The 20,653-nt window shown below is 40.1% G+C and overlaps 1 protein-coding gene across 1 annotated transcript; it reads right to left on the bottom strand.

The window, feature by feature from the left end:
- Positions 1-61: 61 nt before the first annotated feature.
- Positions 62-19,287, bottom strand: LOC147177434 (paired amphipathic helix protein Sin3a-like). Its single transcript, XM_086070735.1, has 21 exons — positions 19,080-19,287; positions 16,642-16,852; positions 15,421-15,600; positions 15,208-15,314; positions 14,740-15,061; positions 14,376-14,627; positions 14,141-14,293; positions 13,765-13,920; positions 13,558-13,644; positions 13,361-13,479; positions 12,971-13,196; positions 12,757-12,873; positions 11,770-12,008; positions 11,492-11,675; positions 10,832-11,417; positions 10,566-10,735; positions 8,828-9,001; positions 8,677-8,763; positions 8,453-8,547; positions 6,298-6,505; positions 62-4,086 (listed from the first exon to the last, which is right to left on the bottom strand). Exons 2-21 carry the CDS (start codon positions 16,828-16,830, stop codon positions 3,871-3,873), a joined length of 3,867 nt encoding a protein of 1,288 aa, XP_085926861.1. The 5' UTR covers positions 16,831-16,852; positions 19,080-19,287; the 3' UTR covers positions 62-3,870.
- Between the last annotated feature and the right edge of the window lie 1,366 nt (positions 19,288-20,653).

Below are 20,653 nucleotides of genomic sequence, written 5' to 3'. Positions count from 1 at the left end.
TCAATATTTAATGTGTGTCCGGTTTGTTTTTAAAGTGAAAGCGTAGGATGAAATGAACATATGAGACAAAAGAATAAAAAGAAAACTTGTTTCTGTCTATAAAGGATAGTTTAATATCAAACACCTGACTAACATGTACATCAAGAGAAGAGAACAGACACGGTAAAAGAAGATACAAACAATGCATTTGTGTACAATCAGCTCTTCGGGACCATGTGGCATTCCATCCACAATCAACAGTGAATACAAAAATAAAAACCAAACTGCAAGATTGTCTTTGTAGCTGGTTGAGTAATCATCACTTTAAAAAGGCGGCCACATAGCCCTGTTGCCAACTTGTCAATGTCGCCAATCTTTGCTGCGGTGTCAAACTTTGGTGCATTTGCTTGTCTTTTAATCGGTCCTTTATGGAAAACGTAAGTGCTTACAGTTGAAACCAGAAGATGTCACACCTGCTATTTTGTATGCACTGTCTGACATGAATCACACTAAACGTTTCCTGTTCAAGGTCAATTAGGACTAACAAAATGATTTATATTTGCTAAAAGCCTAAATAAAGAGGGAAGATTTATTTTTTTAAATTCTCAACTTTCTTCAAAGCAATGTTTACACACAGTATGAGATTTTGATATTTGAGTAAATTAAAGTGACAGTGTGTAATCTTCAGTGCCATCTAGTGGTGAACCAATAATTAATTCAATTTAAAGACCCACTATTGATTTCAATAATATGCACACAAAAAATAAAAATAATCATACTAACGTACATTTTTTCCTGTAAGACACCGGAAGTAGCAGCTTGGCATTTGTTACAGCGGGTTTCATTTCACTTTAAGAAAATGGATGGATGGATGGATGGATATTTCCTATTTTTCATAACACCCATTGCTTTGAAAGATGTCTTGCACAACTTGGGAACTTGTTCACTCTTGGCGGTTGTGCTAAGAAGCAGAAAAAGTTAAATCTGTGACTATAACAGAGGTGGCAAATTCAGGTCCAGAAAGTAAAAATAAAAACCCTGCCACAGCTTGGCATTAGCCCCCCACCCAGGTGCTAGCTAGCGAGCTCCCTGGGTGCTCGTTTACCTGCTAGGGAGCTATAGCTGGCTAGCACAATCGGCTAAAGCCAAATTGTGGCACGGTTTTTACTTTCTAGACCAGGATTTGCCACCAGTGGACTATAAGCGTTTTGAACGTGCACCCCGGGTCGAGGAGAGAATGTTGTTGTGATAAACACTAGTTTCCAGTGCCTTCCGAGGGATGAGGATCACAGAAGAATTAGTCTGAGAATCTTCATTTGTAAAAAACACATCAACATCTCCTTTCATTTTGTGGACAAGTGCAACACGTGCATCGAATTTTGTGCTTGCGTTGCGACAAACCACCAGAGAAGATTCGCCGACTGCAAAGTGTCAAAAGAACATCAGGTTTGAGTTTTTACTTACTATAAGTCAAACTCTGAAAGTATTAGAATGCTTGCCGCAATATTTTGGATTTTAAGGATGGTAAGCATTTTTGTCATTAAGCTGTCGAGAGCGCCTACAGAGAGGAAGATGTTATGCTCATAAAATCATAACTATTAGGGCGATCGTTCCAATATTTGCAGTGGTTGAAGATGATATAAAGTAGATGCTCACATGAATTTGAAGATTGATTGCAGTTTTATGACATGAAGTGACGTGAAGAAGGTTAAGCGTTAGACTGCCTCTGTCATGTGGTTACCATACAGTGGGAAGTCGTAGGTCTGGATTGGTCCTACGCTTGCTTTAAGCTAAACAAGGCTGTGTCTAACCTCTTCACATAATGCCACCAACTGTGCAAGTACTGATACGCCCCTCAGAGCTTTCAAGATTGCTCAAAAGCGACAATCGTTCGCAAAGTAGTTAAACATGCTCGTACCTTGTCACTGGCCTCTTTTTGATATTCTCACATTGCCACAAAATCTGTAACTGTCATAGAAAGTAGACTTGCAGTTTTCCGGGTAGTCCCATGCTAAATCACCCGTTGGGTTTAACCAAGCAGATTTCCTTTTAAATGAGACTTGCTGTACTTGATGGTGATGGCACAACATTTCATCTCAAATTTTGGGTGAATCGGAGCAGTGGTTTTGGAGCTACGGCCCGCCAAAATGTTGACGTTTTGGCAAAAGGGGCGTGGCCTCCTTACTTTGAACCCTTCTCAGGAACAAGTGCGTCAATCTTCACAAACAGTGTATTGTTGGAAAGGGAAATAAACAAGGGTTTCAAATCTAAAAACCTCTAGTAGGTGCATATGTTAGTAACTTTTTGTTTTAGTTGACCTTGAAACTGACCTTGCGGATCTTGTGACAAAATGTTTTCATCTAATGTAATCTCTCACAGTACAGTAAACATTTCAGATATAGATTTTTTTCTTCTTTTTAGCAGCAATGAGTCAAAGTATCCATACACACAGTTACTCATTTTAAGTCAAATTCTGAAATGGAGCAAAATTCCTGCCAACTATTTGTTGTGAAAGCATATCTGAAATGTTTGACCCAAGTCGCATAATACAATTTAAAGGTAATATCCATTTCTCATTAGTTGGGCATTCATCCAAAATGACATAAAAGTGGACATATTTAGTCTGATTTTATGTCAGACAGCAAGGAAAACCAAACCAAACATTTGTGTCTTTTTAAACTTCTGGTTTTACCTGCGCTTGCGAACATGTGGCACATGGAAATTGGAGGCTGAATTCTACCGCTTCACAGCCTCAGAAATTATTGATAAAAACTGCTCTCATTTTATCCTTCGAAAGCTACAATCTCTACATCAATATTTGCACTTAAGGATAAGCTGTAGAGGAGAAAAGACAATGTTTTACAACCATTAACATTCACAGTGGGATAATAAGTATTGCTGACTGGTTTTAGCTGACCCAAATACTGTACAGGCTGACATTCACGCATAGGACTACTATATACATCTGTTAGAGGAGGCATGGACGCGGAACATGGGAAGAATACACACATTTCTAAGCAGGTTTCTCAGAACCAATCTGTCACACAGATTCGGATCGTTTTGACAAACGTAAATACAAAGAGCAAGCTGTTGATGGCTCAGTTCAGACTTGAAAAGTATACTTTCCAAAACAGATCAGCGCACTGTGCACACCAGCACAAAATGCTGCTTGGCTGCAGTCAATCGTTTTCAAACCGCAAGTCGTAACGATGCCAAAGATGGTTTAAAGGTGGAGACGGTTCAGTCTTGAAGGGCATATTATAAAATTCAATCTAGAAAATCAAGGCTCAACCTTCACCAGACCACCAAGAGAGGTCCCGAACCCAATGCCCGCACACACTGTAGTAATAATAATAATAATAATAATAATAATAATCATAATAATAAAAACTTTACATTTTGCATTCAGCTGCATTTAGCTAAATACTGTCACTGTGTCGTACAGTGCACTGCACATCAAGGATGACATTTAACAGACACCATTTACAAAAAGTGGTTGGCTCGTCCTTACTTAATGGTAGAGATGTTAACTCCGGAGTGCACGAGTGCACCTTCACCGGCAAGGGAAACATTCACAAGCTGTCCACTTTTACAGTTGGAAGCAACATTGTTCCAAAGACGAAAGCCGAGCTTCTAAATTTCACGTCCATTGATGACAAGCTACTTAAAATTCATTTACAAGAAGTTATGCGAACTTCTCAAGAGTGACCTGAAAAACTTCTTTTTTTTTTAAGCAGATCTCATATTATGTAAAAGTAATAAATTTACCTGCATTGAGTGATGAAAAGAGCATCCCAAAGTTGGCAAAAGAATAGGCATGGTGAAAGATGAAGTTCCATACGATGTCCACAGACAGTCCTACCTTGCGGTTGCTGACAGGATCACCGGCTACTATGTTCTGTACTTGACTCTGTACTTGTTAACAGTGAGATAATGCAGGACTTCAGGGTTGCACATTGTAGTACACGGCACCAGGTCTTCTCGTCCATCTCCCATCAGCCACCTCCGGCTGTCGGCGGCCATGTCGCTTGTCACGTGCTCCTTGGCCCAGATGTCCAAGCGGGCCTGAAAGCGTCTGTGCAGGCGCCTGTGGACCCGCTTGTGGGACTGCAAAACACATCCAGAAAAAAATGAACTTCAGGTACAAACATTTAAAGAAAATGACTAGCTACTTTACCACCACTTTTTTTCCCACACCGATACAGTTAACCAATATCACTAGACTAGTATTTGTGATGCATTAAATTTCCAAATAATTTTAAACAGAGAGAAAAGACCTATGTATCCCAATATTAAGGCTGAACGATTTATTCATTTTCGGTGAGTTCTTAATGACATGACGCCACATAAAATACATGGTTTATCTTGATCCTTATTATTAAAACTCTTTTACCGCCAAAAACATTTAATGACGTTTACTAAAATCCAAACGAATGCCGCCAAAAAACGTTAATTGACGTTTACTACGTTTTTTTCCCCTCAAGGGACAGTGCAACGTCTTGCTTCTTTTGTGAATGGGTGTAAAAATCACATAACACCCACTAACTATGGCCAGCAGATGGCAGCATAGAAATAGACCGTTTTCAAGGATGACGTGAATGATCAAAGCCTTTGTCACATTAAATCTAATTCACAAAGCGTTACTAAACAAAAAATATTAGTGTCAAAGTCACTGTTGTGCAGAAAATGTATCTTTTCGCTCAATGTCACTCAAATGACCTATTTTCAAATGATGATTACTAAGGAACGGAATAAGGTAGAAACATACTTGTTTTTGTCGAATAAAAGAATCGAATGTGAGCTTTCATTTGGTATGCAGCATGTTTGTGTAGTCAAAGTACACAATATTTTGTTTGCCTTGAAAGAGGAGTTAAAATGCTTGAAATCGGCTGGCACTGTCGTGTTTTTTTTTGATAATGTGTGGCAGTAAAAGAGTTAATGTAAGATGGGTACTTAACGTCCTAGTGAGTAGTTTACGCCCGGTCTCATACTGGGAGCTCTTGTTTCATCGATTTACACAAAGTAAACACAGCATCATACACTTTGAACTTATTTAGTTTTCAACTTTCATGTAGCATTTTGTGTTACCTCAGCGTAAACAACCGTTCTGTTACAGAGGAAAAAACACGTCATCAGTTTACAGGTACATTTATTCAAAATGGGAATTATTCTGCGGCATTACAATTTCCACGCTGAGAGAGAGATGCCGTTGTTTAGCTCGGAGTTAATCTTGAGACCTGTATGCTTTAGCCTAGAGAGTTGTCAAGTCCGCATTTTCTGCATATTTTAATATTATGAATATATCCTTCTTCTGTATACTGCAGACTATTTTGCCTCAATCTGGAAGAAATCATGCTTGTATTTCTTAAAAAAAACCTCACTGACATGCTCTGGTACAATCAGTTACATTCAAAGTGTACAGAAGGATGTCGCACCCGGAAACGTCAACTAAGGAGGTTGGAGCTTTTGCGAAAGGTCAAACATAAGTCTAAATTTATTTATTTAAACATCAATTTAGTTTTGCTCGGGGACTATGTTTTTTATGGTACTAAACAAAACTACAATTTTTTTTTTGCTGATAAACTGTATAAGCGGGTGTGTACATGTCCTTGTCATTGTTTAGACATTTTAGTGCAAGTTTGTTGAAAACTTGAATTTGGGGCTAAACTTGTTTGGCGCCATCTTTAGATTAAACACTGGGATTAACACACTTTGGCTGTCCTCTCATGAGACAACCACAGCAGACGTCACTTCTTGAAACTGACGTAGTCGCTCTACCACTGTGTATACAAGCCCAATGGTCCTCCAGGCAACAACCCTTTTGAGCACTGCTTTCAAGTATTTGTGAGGGGTGTAGCAAGAGTCTGGTTGGGGGGTGATGTGCACTTTAAATCGATTTCATGGCATACAAGAAAAAGTAGGCATGTTTATTTTTGTTATTATCTGTCAGAAAAATGACAATTAAAATTTTCCCCCAGAAATTTCAGCCCTATCCAATGAAGAATTTTTCCTTAAAATGGCATAACATTCATGGGAATTTTCTTTTCTTCTAATTTCTAGTTCCTGATCGGAAAATTGCCGTCACAAGTGCCAATACATTGAAATAGAGCCGGGTATTGACCAAATCGATATTCGCCCATTCCTAAAAATGACAGATCCTAACAGTTGCATTTACTGTCACATAACTTTTTAGACTCATTTTGTGTTCCAAGGCTGGAGCTGACCAGTGCCACTATGCAAATGAGCACAAGAGTGACACTGTTTTAAGAACAGAGCTACACGTGAGGACAAACGGTGTGTGTGGACTGTGGAATTTACCTGATGAGCGCGCGTAAGTGCAGTGTGCCTGTACATGAAGTCCTCCGACTTGCAGACATACACCATCTTGTAGGAGTTGAGCTTGAACATGCACTCCACCTTCAGTTTGCTGTCATCACTTTGCAACTCGTCCGAGGTGCCCGTGGTCATCCTCTCCTGTTGTAGCTGCTCCCATCCTCTCTGGCACTTCCTTATTCTTCTCAGGTTCCTGAAATCCCCAAACAGTGGTTGTCAGGAGTAAGACTGGATGACTCCATAACACTAAAACAAAGTCTGAATTTTCAACATATCAAAAGTACATCATATTTACAGGTTGTTCAAAAAGTATTTTTATTGAATTCAGCCTGTCACATGCTAGTTCACAGCCGTATACACACTGAAAAGAGCTGTCTAGTCAAATTTGAGAAGACTGTCCCTTTCAAGAAGAATGTTTACACCCATGCATTGCAACTCACCGAGGAACAGAATTAGATAGGAGGTCAAATCATTCGGGATATGGGGGATCTATAAGAGCAGCAGAGGCAGCAGTCGTAATATTTCCGATACAGTGAAAAAAAAAGTAAAAATTCACACGCAAAAAATATAAAAAAATAAGTCATTTTAGTGTTCATTGAGCCCAACACTGTGCAAGTAAGAAAATAATCACCCCACCGGAATGAAAGTTTGAAATGTGTACTTACCACGGAGAGTATGGGTGCATGAGGCAATTTTTTGCATTCAGGGCTCCACTTAAAAACACAAGACAGTCTTTCCAGGCCAATTTCAGGTAAAACTGTCAGAAACAAAACACTGCAGAATTGCTGCCTTGTTGGATGCCAGTCCAAAATATGAGATAAGAATGATGTTCACATACTGTCACCAACAATGCAGTGTTATGATTATGAGATGAAAACCAACGCAACAAAATTGAAAAAGAAACTGGCTCAGTGCGACCACTGAGTTTGTGTGCAGAGCTTTGAACTCCTGTGCTGCTGACATCTCATAGATTTAGTGGGAAGGTGGGGTGGTGATAAAATGTAGGTGAGCTCAATGATAAATCATAAGTCAGAAGGGGGAAAAATGTGCAATGGGTTGAAACAAGGACAAAGCACACAAACTGGCCTTTTTTTTTAACGCCTTTTGAAATGTATATGGTTATGGACAGCCATCTCAAAAGACAAAAAAAACACTCTACAAGACGGGCTTCACATGTGGAACATGACGACAAAGCAGACACAGACACGCCCCTGTGCACATGTCTAAAGTGTCATGAAAGAAATAGACCAACATAAGAGCGTACAATTTAGATGATCATTTTTATTGACAAACCCTATTCCTCTTTACAATGATGCAGAAAATGTGCTTGACCAGTTCTAAAAAAAAAACTTGAGCACAAATCTCTCAAATGGTGGTAAGACCTCACCCACAACAACAGGGAGTGCATGTTCCGAGTCTTTACAAACGGAACAATGGATTGAAACAAAGGGACGTGTGAACATTTACATTTGTAAACAGAGATTTAGTCACGTACAAGACTCTTGCTTTGAATACAGTTGCAAAGAGGGCATGATAAGTTCAAGATATTTTTCACAAAGTCCTGATACAAGAGCTTTCATTGTTCAATTGTCAAACTCAGGCCAAATAAATTGTATAAAATGACATAACATCACGTTAAGTCTAACGGTAACCCATTTATTTTACTCTCAAGTTTGCGTCTTCACTATGTTGTGACATCACACTGAAAATTATGATTTCGAGTCAATACATAATGAAAGTCATAATCAAACCAAAAGGCCGCTAAAGTGGGAATTCCAAACCATGACAAAGCCAAACCCCTTTTTAAAAATCTTTTAACTTATAAATAAAAACCCATTTAAAAAAGGAATTGACTGATTGAATACATAAATTCCCTTTTGTTAAAAGAATGACCATGTAAAGTGCAATCTTCCATGTGAGGCAGAGGTCTGAAACTGAACAGGCATTCATTCTAACTACATCTTACACACTGAATGTGTTGCCTGTCCATTACCACACACCAAGACCATAAAACAGATTTTTTTTTTCCCGACGTGCTACTGCTCTTGTTTGTGAGGAGTTGTTTGGCACATCAACAGCTGAGGATCAGGACGGAAGTTGAAAGAGAGCAGACAAGAGGGAGACATGGCTGGGGCCTCACCTGGGCAGGAACACCGGTTTCTGGGCCAAATGCTCACGCAGCTCTGCAGAAGTCGAATCGGAGTTCAGGTATCTGCCCACATAGTCCGACCACCTCTGTCGAGCACAGGGCAGAGGAACATTATACCGTAGTTACAATTTAAAAATTGAAGAGCAATAAGGACTATAAATAAGAAACTAATGACAATCAGCATGAGACCTCTGCTTGACTATTTGAGTACTTGCCTCTGCGGGCTCATCAGAGTTCTCCTCTTCTGTGTCCAGCAGCTCCATTGCCACACACACAGAGTCCTGGTTCTTCATAAACATCAACTGGACAAAACAGCAACAGATGAGATTTCTGTGTGCATCAAAGACTGACTTGGGTTTATATTACCTTGAAGCAGTTCTCTTCAGACATGAGCTGCTCTGATTTGCGCTGGTAGGTGCCTTCTGCTGTGGCACGGGACGCCTGAGTGGGCAGGGGACCACCCGTGGCTTTATTGGCAATTTCGCTCAGGTACAAGTCCATCACACGCACACATGCATCATCGGTGACGAGGTGTTGGAGCTGTAAAAGACATTCAGTCCACAATAAGAAGGGGCACTTCACAAAATGTCCTTGACCAACTACGGGGAAGATTAACAAATCCGTTGTGCGACTAGAGAGAACATCTTACTGGATGTAGCTCAACTAACCTTATCTGACCATTTTGTTTCTCAGACTGCAAACTAAATGAAACTGAATCAACAGCAGCTCTGTTGGTTGCAGAGTAGTCATGCAATCCATTTTGCCTCAATTGCTACGAGATCAATTGATGAACAATCATTGGCGGTCGAACAACAATGACACAGGGAGTGTAAATTCAAGCCTTTTTGAGGTGGCCCAGTCAAAATAGATACTGGCTCCAATAATTTTTAATACATAGATTAGTTCAGCGTCTTTATAGTGTACAACTGCATTCACGGCTATGACTGTGTACTAAACTCACGAAAACCAAGGGCACAAATTAATGTTAAATGCTTCCAAGAATAAATCAATTACAAAATTATTTAAATATTAATTTATCAATTACATTACAACAATGTACAATATATATATATTTGTTTTTATAAAGGCAGTACTCCCCAAAATGTATAGTGACCTGTCAAAATACAGTACAGGCCAAAAGCTTGGACAGTTTCTTTATTCAATGCATTTGCTTTATTGCTTTATTTGCTTAATGAAGACATCAAAACTATGTATGAACTGATGTGGAGTTATGTACTTAACAAAAGAAAAGGGTGAAATAACTCAAAGAATGTTTTATATTATAGATTCTTCATAATAGCCATCCTTTGCCCTTTTTTGCATAATCTTGGGATTCTTACCTGTGGAAACTGTTGGAAAAGCCTTTCAAGTGACTACCAAGAATTTGCAAAAAAGTAATCAGAGAAAAGAGTGGTAATTATTTATTTTATTATTTTCACCCTTTTTTGTTAAGTACATAACTCCAAATGTGTTCGATAGTTGTCATAGTTGTAGTCATAGTTTTGATGCCTTCAGTGAGAATCTACAATGTACATAGTCATGAAAATAAAGCATAGTATTGAATGAGATGGTGTGTCTAAACTTTTGGCCTGTACTGTATATTTTGAAAGACCGGCATTACAGAAATAAATAAAAACAATGATAAAAAAAAAAGTACTTCTCACCATTTGCTAATTGCTACATTAGCTTCAACGAGCCCGGTCATATGTATTCTGACGAGTTTCACAACATTAACGTCACATTACTGTCCACGACGAACAATTCATTAACGTCACTCATTTTTGGACTTATCTGGCAGAAAAAAAAGTTTCACTTTGTATTGCTGCACTTGTTCCTTGCTGCAGCTGGCATGGCATATGGTATGGTAAGGTAAATGCTGACCGAGCTAGCAACATGAGGCTAACCCTAATTGCGTTTGTTTCTTACATCATCACATCATCCTGTTTCTTCCGGGTTGTTTCTGTGGTAGCGGCTTAAAAATATTTTGTGACAGCCCAAATTGGACCACCGTTAATGTTTACCTCTGAAATAATTATTTCCTTAACATTTAAATTCTTGAGCTATTTAGCAATACAAAATAAAACAAAAGAAAGACTATACTGACCTGCCGAACAATGCTCTGGATGAGCTTGTCCATGGTGAAGGCAATGTAGGCATGTATAGTAAACATTTCCCTCAAGGAATCCTCATATTGAGCTGGTTCCATGTTACCATCCAAAAGGTTCCGCACCATTTCCAGAAAGACAGAATAGTAATCGTCTACTTCAACTTCCACTGGAACAAGAAAAAGAAAAGACAGTGGTAGAGACGAAATTTGTCTTTCATAATATTATTATAAAATTGAGTGCAATTCTAGTACAATGCACTTACTTGGCTCCCTCATCTTAAGCTGGAAGGCTGTATTTTCATTATTTTCTTTTTGAAGCCCAAACATTTCTTTTTCCCATTCTCTCTCGCGACCATCCTCCTCAATTTGCTTCTCAGCCTGCCCATAGATTCGCAGTAAACGAGAGCAGAGGATATGATGAAGGCGCAAGAAGATGTACCAGTAGTTGTTCACAAACAACAAGTTGTACGCCTCATCTGTGGCGCGCAACTTTTGAGCTGCCGTGTTGCTGAAGAGGAGCTTTGACTTGGGCGGGCTGCTGCCTGGCAGGCCATTGTGTTTTTTGGCGCCATCTGGATCTTCATCCATATCCTCCACTTCCTCTTCCTCCTCCTCCTCTTCCACATCCGAGAGCTCGCCTCGCCGGGTGAAAAGGAGATCGGGGATGAAGTGGTGTATGATCTGTTTGATCTTGTACTTGTCGTCTTTTTGGATGCCTGGTTGTCTCTTGACGTGGTGAATAATGAGGGCCGCAGCATCTTCTACGATCTGACTATCTTCGTAGGCCAGGTTCATGTGTGGGCCGCTAGGAGTGAGAATGGCAGGGTCCTCTGAGGCATGTTCCTGCCGCTGCAGAACAAAGTCACAAGTTTATTTATTACATTGTCACATAGATTCATTTTGTGTTACAGACAATCTCTCACCTCATCAAACAGCATTTCAATTTCAGTGAGCAGAGTCTTTGAACGAAACACTTTGGTGTCATTCTGCTTGAAGTTAATGCCTTGGTGGTCGAGTGACTTCAGATAATACTTCTCATTCTGTTCCCGCCAAATTTTGTTGAAGCTTCTTTGAGCTTCTCGCCACTCTTCCTCTTTGATCTTTAACCTGAACACAAGAATGAAAATGCAAAGTCTCAGTTGCATTTTAATATAAGTACATTAAATTGTAATAATTATTGAAAATAATGCAGGTTATTAACCTTTTCAGCACTATGGGGACGCACACAGTTGGGTTCTTCTTAAGACCATCAATGATGTCGTTGGCTCGGTCCCCGTATATCCTCTGAATAGCTTTGCGGTGAATGACCTCTGAGGAGCCTCCCAACGAGTTGTCCAGCTTGAAGCGCGGCTGCTCCTCCGCAGACATTCGAGAAAGCCTCTGTTGGACTGACTCAAGGGCTCGAATCGTGGCAAGGTTGGTCTCCAACACAACATCAAGCTAAGGGGATGCAATGACAACAAATCGAATAAAGACTGCAAATAATGTGAAAATGTGTGGCCATAGAAGTTGCGTCACAGCTGAGAAGATCACTACAAAATGACAGAAATCTTAAAATGGATACCACAACAAAAGCCTTCCATATAGATAATGGCGTCCACCAGTTGTTGGAGACCCCTTGGAGGTGAGAAATTATTATATATATTATAAATTATTATATTATTATAGGACCCCCTCATAATCCTAACAGAACTTGTATGCCTCTAAATGCCATGGGAATGTATCTTTTAATGTTTAATTCATGGCCTGTCTACTAGAAAATAACATAACCAAATTAACTTGAATAACTTGAAATATGTATCTCTCGTTGCTAGCTAGAAATGCTGTGTGCATGCAGGAATGTCATATTAATGTGATAAGGGGTCACAATCCATCGTTATGAGAGCTTTTAATTGGCCTAAAGTTACAGGCTACGGCTCACGGACTTCTGGAGTGTCCAGGGAGCCCAGTTTAAGAACTACCTGGTGTAGGGCTTTACTAATTAAACAGTAAGACATTATTCCTGGCTGTAGTGGATCAAACATGTACATTATTGCAATACAGCATCAAGACAAGTGTGATAGGCAAATTTGTCTTGTGTTTTGGAAGAAAGTCAAATGTGATCATGTGTACGATGGATTGAAAGCTCCTGAGAAAACAAATGATTTGAATGAGCGCTTTTGCAGAGTGAGAAAAATGTCCCTCTTACCTCAAAACGCTCATCTTCACATCTGTAAATGTGCTCTTCATACTGAGTCTTCTTGGAGCTTACAAAAGTCGAATCTTCAGACCACGATGGAAACGACACCCACGTGTCATTCAGGACCTGAATCAGGACATTCATTGACTTGCTTTAACCTTTACTCTAAAAAGATCCAAATCCAAACGGAGCAGACAGGCAGAAGAAACAACTTGTGACTAACCTCTCGACATAGTGGCGTCCTTCCTGTGCATTTAGGCTGCTGGTAGCTCTTGGGGAGCGCTCTGTAGCTGGAGCCTAGCCTCTTACAGGACGCATAGTCAATCTCCATGGCAATGCCCTCTATTGTCCGCTCCTTGGGTAAACTCTCCGCATGGCTGGACTCACCATGGCTGGACTCTCGGTAGCCCAGGAAGTTTTTAAACCAGGTAAACAGTTCTGGGAATTTTCTGTCAATTAGGATGTAATTTATTGTTAATAGAATGAATACAACTCCATATATTTAATATATCTAATTTAGGTGTATGGCATCATTCAATCCAAGGTAAGCGTGTTAAGCAGGACTGTCTGTAAAACTTCAATGAAATCAATCAGACGGGTAATGTGAACTCACCCAAGAAATGGGATGACTAACTGAACCAATTCAGCACGTGAAATCACCTCCTGGTTGAAGATGTGTAAACAACGCAGGAAGCTTTCATATGCCTCAGAGCTCCTGAGAGCTTTCTTGACCTGTTTTAGCGATTTGCAGCAAAAACACTTTTCACTTCATGCTCATATGAATGGAATACTATTTTGAATAATAATCACCTTCTCAAAGAACATGGTCTCCGTGCTGTTGCTGTGCTTTCCAACTTCACTTAAGCCATGGTCCTTGCCAACTATTTTGAGTTTCTTCTGCAAAACAATAAACAAATCAAGAATATTTGAAATTGGTATGTTATTTTCATGACGGTCACGTTGACAACACAGAGAACTGAGCTATGCCATCAGGTGCAACATGAAGACTACATTTACCTTGAGAAGGGGTGAAACTCCCACTGCTCCAGGTCTTTTGACAGCCAGCCCATTGTGGCTTAATTTCTGTTTATTGTTTGGTAATGGTCGTTTCACTGTCCCGCCATGATCATTGCGCACTGACTCTGCCCTGTCAGTTGCAGTTTTCCCAAGCAGCTGAGTAGAGGAAGGAACACAAACTTCTCGTTAATCAGATGTCACAAACGTTTTACAAGACAGCTTGCTTGAGGAACAAAGAGAAAACAATTTTACATGCACGAAGGGAACACTTTACAAGCATTCCCATTTGTCTATATTGTTCCCCAAAACTCCCCGGGTCAAAACCAGCTACTGCTACTAGCTACAAATTTGTGCATTGCTGATAATAACGACGAACCAAAGAGCTGTTTGCGTCGGGCAGGAACTGTCCAAATTCTGACAGCAGGTCTTCCTGATTCTTGAAGAGTCGCGCCACTTGAGTGTAGACTTCCTGCTCAGTCAGAGCTGGAGTGTAATTGCCTCCTGCTTCTTTGGCATTACGCTGCTCTTTCTACAGTAAATGGACAGGTATTTATTAGCATGACAAATTAACATGCAATCATATTCATACAAAGGTTTGAGTGCTTCATGACCTGGTATGTATGCAGGATTTCTAGGAAGGCTTTGTAGATGTCTGGCTGACCCTGGAAGCGATTCTTGATCTTGTTCACGTAGTTTATCGCATGGTTGAATTCCACTGGCTGGTTGTTCTGCTGAGGTGGCCCACCAGACGGTGTGCTGCTCACTGGTGTGTGCGACTGAACTGAAGGTGAGCGCGGTGAAGCGTACGAAGGGATGGATGGGTTTGGCTGGCTGGTGGGCGTGTGGGCTGGAGACTGCATGGCCTATTGGAACAAACACACGTGCTGAAGAGACAACTACTCACATTTGGTATTAGAAAAAAATATGAAATGCTCTTATCAACCTAATAAGATATCAAACTGAACCAGCTTATACCTTGTTGACTTTATTTGCTGCAGGCTGGGTGGGGACAGGTGGAGTGACAGTAGCAGTGTGTGGGATGGCCTGTGGCACAGTCTGGTGGTGCTGATGTTGGTTTACAGGCTGGCTGGGTATTCCACTTGCAGGGATGTTTTGGACAGATATACCATGAGGTGTGATGTAGTGAATCTGGCCTGGCGTAGTCACGTTGACCAAATCGTTAGTTTGAACCTCAATTTTATATCCGGGTGGCAAGAAAGTATTGAAGCCCATAATGAGGTCTGGGTGGCCCTTGAAGAGTTGGGACACACGACTGATAACACCTGGAGTGTCTATGCTGCAATGATCAGGAGGGGGAAAAAAGTTGGGGGGGGTTTTCTCAACAGATGGCTAATTATTTCTTTATTCTGCAACTTAAATGTAAAAACATATAGAAATAAAAATGCAGTTTTAAAATATATTTTACAGGTTACTAGAGCTTACCTCTGTGACTTGAATTCTTTCATAATATCTAGGAAATCATTATAAACTTGAGGTTGATTTCCAAACTGAAGCTTCACTTGATCGAGATACGACAAGGCATCTTCAACCTAAAACACACATTATTGACAACTCAGTGTATCATGTAGAACATAACCAAATGCCTACATATTTACTATTTTACGATTCAGTCCTTTTCCAGTTGACTCTTCTTACCTTCAGTCGCTGAAACTGCTGCTGTCCTTGTGCTGAAGTCATGGACGCAGTTGGATGTACGTGACCTTGGACCACTGCAGGGGCCTGGGATTGGACTGCTATGCTGTGTGCATGGGCTCCAACATGTTGTGCAGAACTGTTCAGTCCATGTCCACTTGTGCTCTGAGGCATTGTCGGCACCTTTTGAGAAAAACTGTTTAGTTCTCCTTTGTCAGTCAGCAAGAACTTGAGCTTGAAGACATTGGGCGGCACTGGCAGAATGTTTCTGGTTTGAATTTGTGTTGCTTAGGCCTTTTATCATGTCTGTCGTCTTTTCCTGGCCTAGTGTAGCTACTGACTTTGTCACATTGTCTAAAACATGTCTGTTGTTTTGTTTTTTTAAGATAAGTTGTTGTACACAGGTTTGCTTTCTTTGAAAATTCAGGGTGTTTCATAAGTCTATGTCACTTTGCCGCAGTGGTCATCAGGCCATTGTTACGCCACAATCAATGTTTTTACTTTATGCATAAAACGTGGTTTGCACTGATTTTATTGCTATTTACTGATAATGCCATTTACTGGAAATGAAGTGAATAGAATACTGTTTCGACGTATGCTGTGTAACCAAGGGCTCGCATATTGAAGATTTGTGAAAAATTTAATAAAACATTAATTTATTGGATTTTTGTGTTACAAATTAGTTACAAAATCTTCAGCTCAATAGCCTTCATGAAATAGAAATTGAGTGTTCATATTTTCAACATTCATTAAGATGTTAGGTAAGGTGACACAACAATTTCAGGTTTTTATTAGAGTCTTGTTTATTATTGGGGAAAATTGTATATAACAGTCTAATATAATAGTCTAGAATTGTACTTCGCCCGGGATGAAGTGCTTGTTTTAAACCACAACAGACAGGAATGATTATAAATATTTCAAATAATTAAAAGTTCCCTTGACACAGTGTCTCTAACCAACAAAAAAATGAATCAAAGAAATGATTTCTAATGTTCTCCACTGGTATGTGAATGAGTGACATCTTAACTTCTTGTGCAGCAACAGACCAACCACCGGCTTCCATATTAATGCTCATTAGAGTAAACTTCCCAGTGGTAAAAAGTCTGTGGACTGGATATACTTTGACATAGACAATTGCTACATGGGCAGTAGTGACCCTCAAATATGATTGTTTGCATTAACGTTGTCCAAATGGTCCTAGTGGAAACTGATGTAGCACCATACCTGGTAACCCTGGGGAAGAGAAAACTGGATGCCAGATGATGGCTGCATATTGTCTGTGGCTGCCTCAATCACAGCAGTAGTTGGGGCTAGAGCCCTGTGCTGGAAGCTTTCAGCAATGCCCTGGACTGGGGTGCGATGTGGTTGCTGTTGCGCAAATATTGGTTCCTGGTCCTCCACATGCCTCTTCATTGTTTTAACATACTCAAAGGGGCTGCCAGAAAACAAAACAGATGAAAGCAGATGCTTAAGTCATATTTGTAAGAAACTAAAAGTGCTTTGTGGAGACCACAGACATTTTTTGGTATCTTATTGTTTTCTTGAAATGAACTGTCCCCATGCATTTAAAAGTATTTTCTTACATTTATGAAATATCTGATTTGGACTTTAAGACAATTCAGAATCTTTCATTTATATTTGCAATCATTATATTATAATTATGAAAACATTTTCATCTCATCCTTGCTGATCCTGATGTCAATGTTTCTGTAACTCTTCTGATTATAACGTGTTACTTTCATTAATAAACCAAATCCTTTAATCTAATTAATAACTAATTTAATTTGTGGAGTTTTATCATGTCCTTGATATTTAAAAATAAATTATGTTCCTTATCGAATTGAATCAAATCAGAACAAAAATCACAATCAAATTGAACCGAATTCTTGATTTAAAAAATTAGACTCAATACCCTGCCCCAATATATACTGTATTACTTAACACCCTTCCAACCACCCAAAAATGCAATTCAGTGGTTGCCAATTCTACCCGGATTTTCGCTTTTTACAGACCAGCATGGTCAAAAATAAAAATATTATTAAAAAAAAAAACGTTCCTTTTGTTTTCCTAGAATGCTTTGCGTGGCGCATGATGAAGCTACAAGAACATGAATCCGTGTAATATGTGTGTTTGTGTTACCACTATGTGTTTCATGTTTAACACATTTATGTTTGATTTATCTTACACTGTTATTATGTATTTTTTACTTGAATAAAACCTGTGACTTTAGTTTGTGTAAAATAGTGACATCCAGGTCAATTCCTTGCACAACTTGCATTGCTCACCTAAGCATTGCCCGCAAAGATTAAGAGCTGCTTTGTTTTGAATGACAGGTCCATAGAATGGTTATTTTATAGATTTACGTGTAATACATCGGCCATTTGGGCCATGTTTGAAGGGCTATAATCCGCCATCCGATTAAATTGGGCGGGCCCAATTTAAAATGGCTCATCTTCAAGACAATTTTTTTTTATTCAAGTAAAAAAACTGCTTAAGAAATTAAATACATTTATTTTCATTTAGCAATCAGTTTTCTCTCGATCTACTTCAAAATAATTAACACGTATGAGGGGGTTAATCGTTTTGGGGTACTGCCTTAACGCAACCAGGCTTTCGAAAAAGTATCATTTGTTGACGATCCCTGGGCAGGCCGACGTCACAAGCTTGGGTAGGGAGGGTGAGAATGAGAGGCGAGCACAGTGCCGCCTGCCTTCCACTGCCTTGTCGACTCGCAGCTCTGCACCAAATTCGGACAACACGCTCGAGGAGCGCGCGGTGTCGAGGAGCAGGGATCGTGTCAGATACAGATCCAGTAGCTCGTATCGTCGCCCAAAGGCGAAACCAATTCGCCGAAGAGCTCAATACGACGATGGTGGCTGTCGAAAGATACAAAAAGCTCCGATTTGCTGCCGTGTCTCTCTTCGTATGTCTAGGCCGATCCTCTTCCCCTCCCCCTCCCAGCTAAACGCCGACTTTAACTCATCCGTTGTCGTCGAGCTGACCGCTTTCGCTTGTGTGATGGCTGACGTTGGCATTCGCTCCAAATGAAGTTATGTGGCGAGCAAACGAGCCTTCACCACTCGTAAGAGCTGGCGTTTTAGGTGCTATCACTCGACAGGGAGGACGGATGTCGGTGTTGTCTTATGGCAAGTTATCGCCTCCGTAAATGGCAAACTAAAACAGGGGAGCCGAATGTGTTGGCTAACTACGTTACCCTTGCGCTAGCTTCCACGTTACGACGAGCACACGTTAACTTTGGTCAGGAAAGACCAGTTCAACGGTGTTGTCAAGTGAAAGGCTTCACACTTATACAACCGCTTGTCTCAATAAACTTTGCAGCGCACGCTGTGAACTAGACGGAAAACAAACGTAACACAAATCCACCTTTTGGTGTTAGCTTGGCAGCTAAATCATGCTCAGAACAGTCTTACCTCGTTAGCCTTACTCAAAGTAACTTACTGCCGCTTAAAAGCCGATGCCACTTTAACACAAACTTCACATTTTAAACAACCGGTAGACACCGATACATGAAAACACTGCCATCAAATAATCACTGAGTACTCAAACTCTGCCTGTTTGACAAGGTTATGGAGCCGCTAATGTGCTACGTTAGCACAACAACCACCCCCACCAATGTAAGCTAACTAGCTACTTTAGCTTACCTCGCTGGGCTGCCTCCAGCAACAACGCTGCCACACCAGTGAGAACGATTCCCTCCAGCAAACCTCACCGGCGCATTTAGATGGCTGTGAAAAGGCGTGCGCTTTTGACAGCTTGTCCACGACAAGAGCCAAAAATGAAATTGTCCGCGCCGCTAACAACAGGGTATGTATGAAGCGGCGTTCGTTGAACATAAGGGGCGTGTCTGTCATGGAGGAAGTCTCCTCCCAGACTTTACTCTGATTGGTTAGTTGAAAAGATGAAAACAAACACACTGAAGCGACAGCCTGGTTAACTGGGAGGGTTGTGATACAACTCTCAACATTCAACTCACTGAATACATGTACTGTACTGTAATATGATGTGTACATTTAATAAATGCATTTAAAGATTAAGATTCTTCTTTATTTTAGCCTCTCTATTTAGTTAAAAAAGACTCATCTGACAGTATCAACTAGCGCAAGCTCCGCTTCACCGCAAACAATGTATTATTTTAACAAACCTGTAGATTAATAACGCCTTTGACAAAATCATTCTTAATCAACTTTATCTTAATGACTGTGTTTGGAAGAATACAACCAAGGGCCCTTTGGTCATAATCGAGATGCTTAGTTTTTAACCACTATATGAAAGTAAAAGTTGCAGAAAACTTAGTTTATTCCTGGGGGGAGATTAATGGTGCAGAGTACGACACAGTTCTATAAACAAAGTTTACAACATAAGTTAGGGAACATATACAGGATGTATACACCCCCCCCCCCCCCACACACACACACATTAATTATTTTTTAGAAAACTAGTCTTATTTCTTTACTCCTTACTGTTTGTATTTTTTCCTGTTAACGTGTTTTAATGTTGTCTATGTAAGTTATTTTAGCTTTGTTGATGCTTGTAGGTGTTGTGTCTTTGCTTGTGTAAAGTACATTGAGTTGTCTTGTGTATGAAACGTGCGATATAAATAAAACTGCCTTGCCTATTTCATTTAGTACAATAGAATAAAAAAAATATGGTGCATAATAGTCTTTGTGAGGTACGAGATATCTGAACTATCAGGGGAAGAACAGCGAGGCGGACAAAGGAGGTTCTCCACCTGCGGGGTCTGCAGGACCAATACCATAGCCTGCAGCTGGATGGCAGCCTTTGGAATGACCGTGAAGTTGATGGAATGGTACCAGCAGATTTGAGAGCATGCCAGCCTCAATAAAGTGTGAAATAATTTCAGTTGCATCTTGTTGCTGACAGAGGAGGAGCTTCCTCAGTCGGTACATCCTCTTGTGGCACATCTTCATGCAGTATCACCTGGAGGAGACCTCGGGTGGTCATCAAAGATGGTCTTCAGGTATTTGTACTTTGTCACAGTCTCATCTGGTGACACATGGACCAGTGAAAAATTTCTGCCTTTATAGACAACAAATGTAACTTCAGTTTCAGAATACATTTTATTTTGGGCACATTTAATGATTGCTTTGCACCAAATGCCAAATAAAAAACTTCTATCATTTTAAAGTCTACTGTGAAGGATCCGGGTTTTAAAATGAAAAATATTATCCATTAAGTACTGTATATGATAAATTGT

Source organism: Leptonotus elevatus, chromosome 3 (genome assembly GCF_054856555.1).
Source record: "Leptonotus elevatus isolate MCC_2025b chromosome 3, RoL_Lele_1.0, whole genome shotgun sequence".
Taxonomy (NCBI): domain Eukaryota; kingdom Metazoa; phylum Chordata; class Actinopteri; order Syngnathiformes; family Syngnathidae; genus Leptonotus; species Leptonotus elevatus.
Note: the sequence above shows the minus strand (reverse complement) of the source record. Positions and strands in the feature narration are given on the sequence as shown.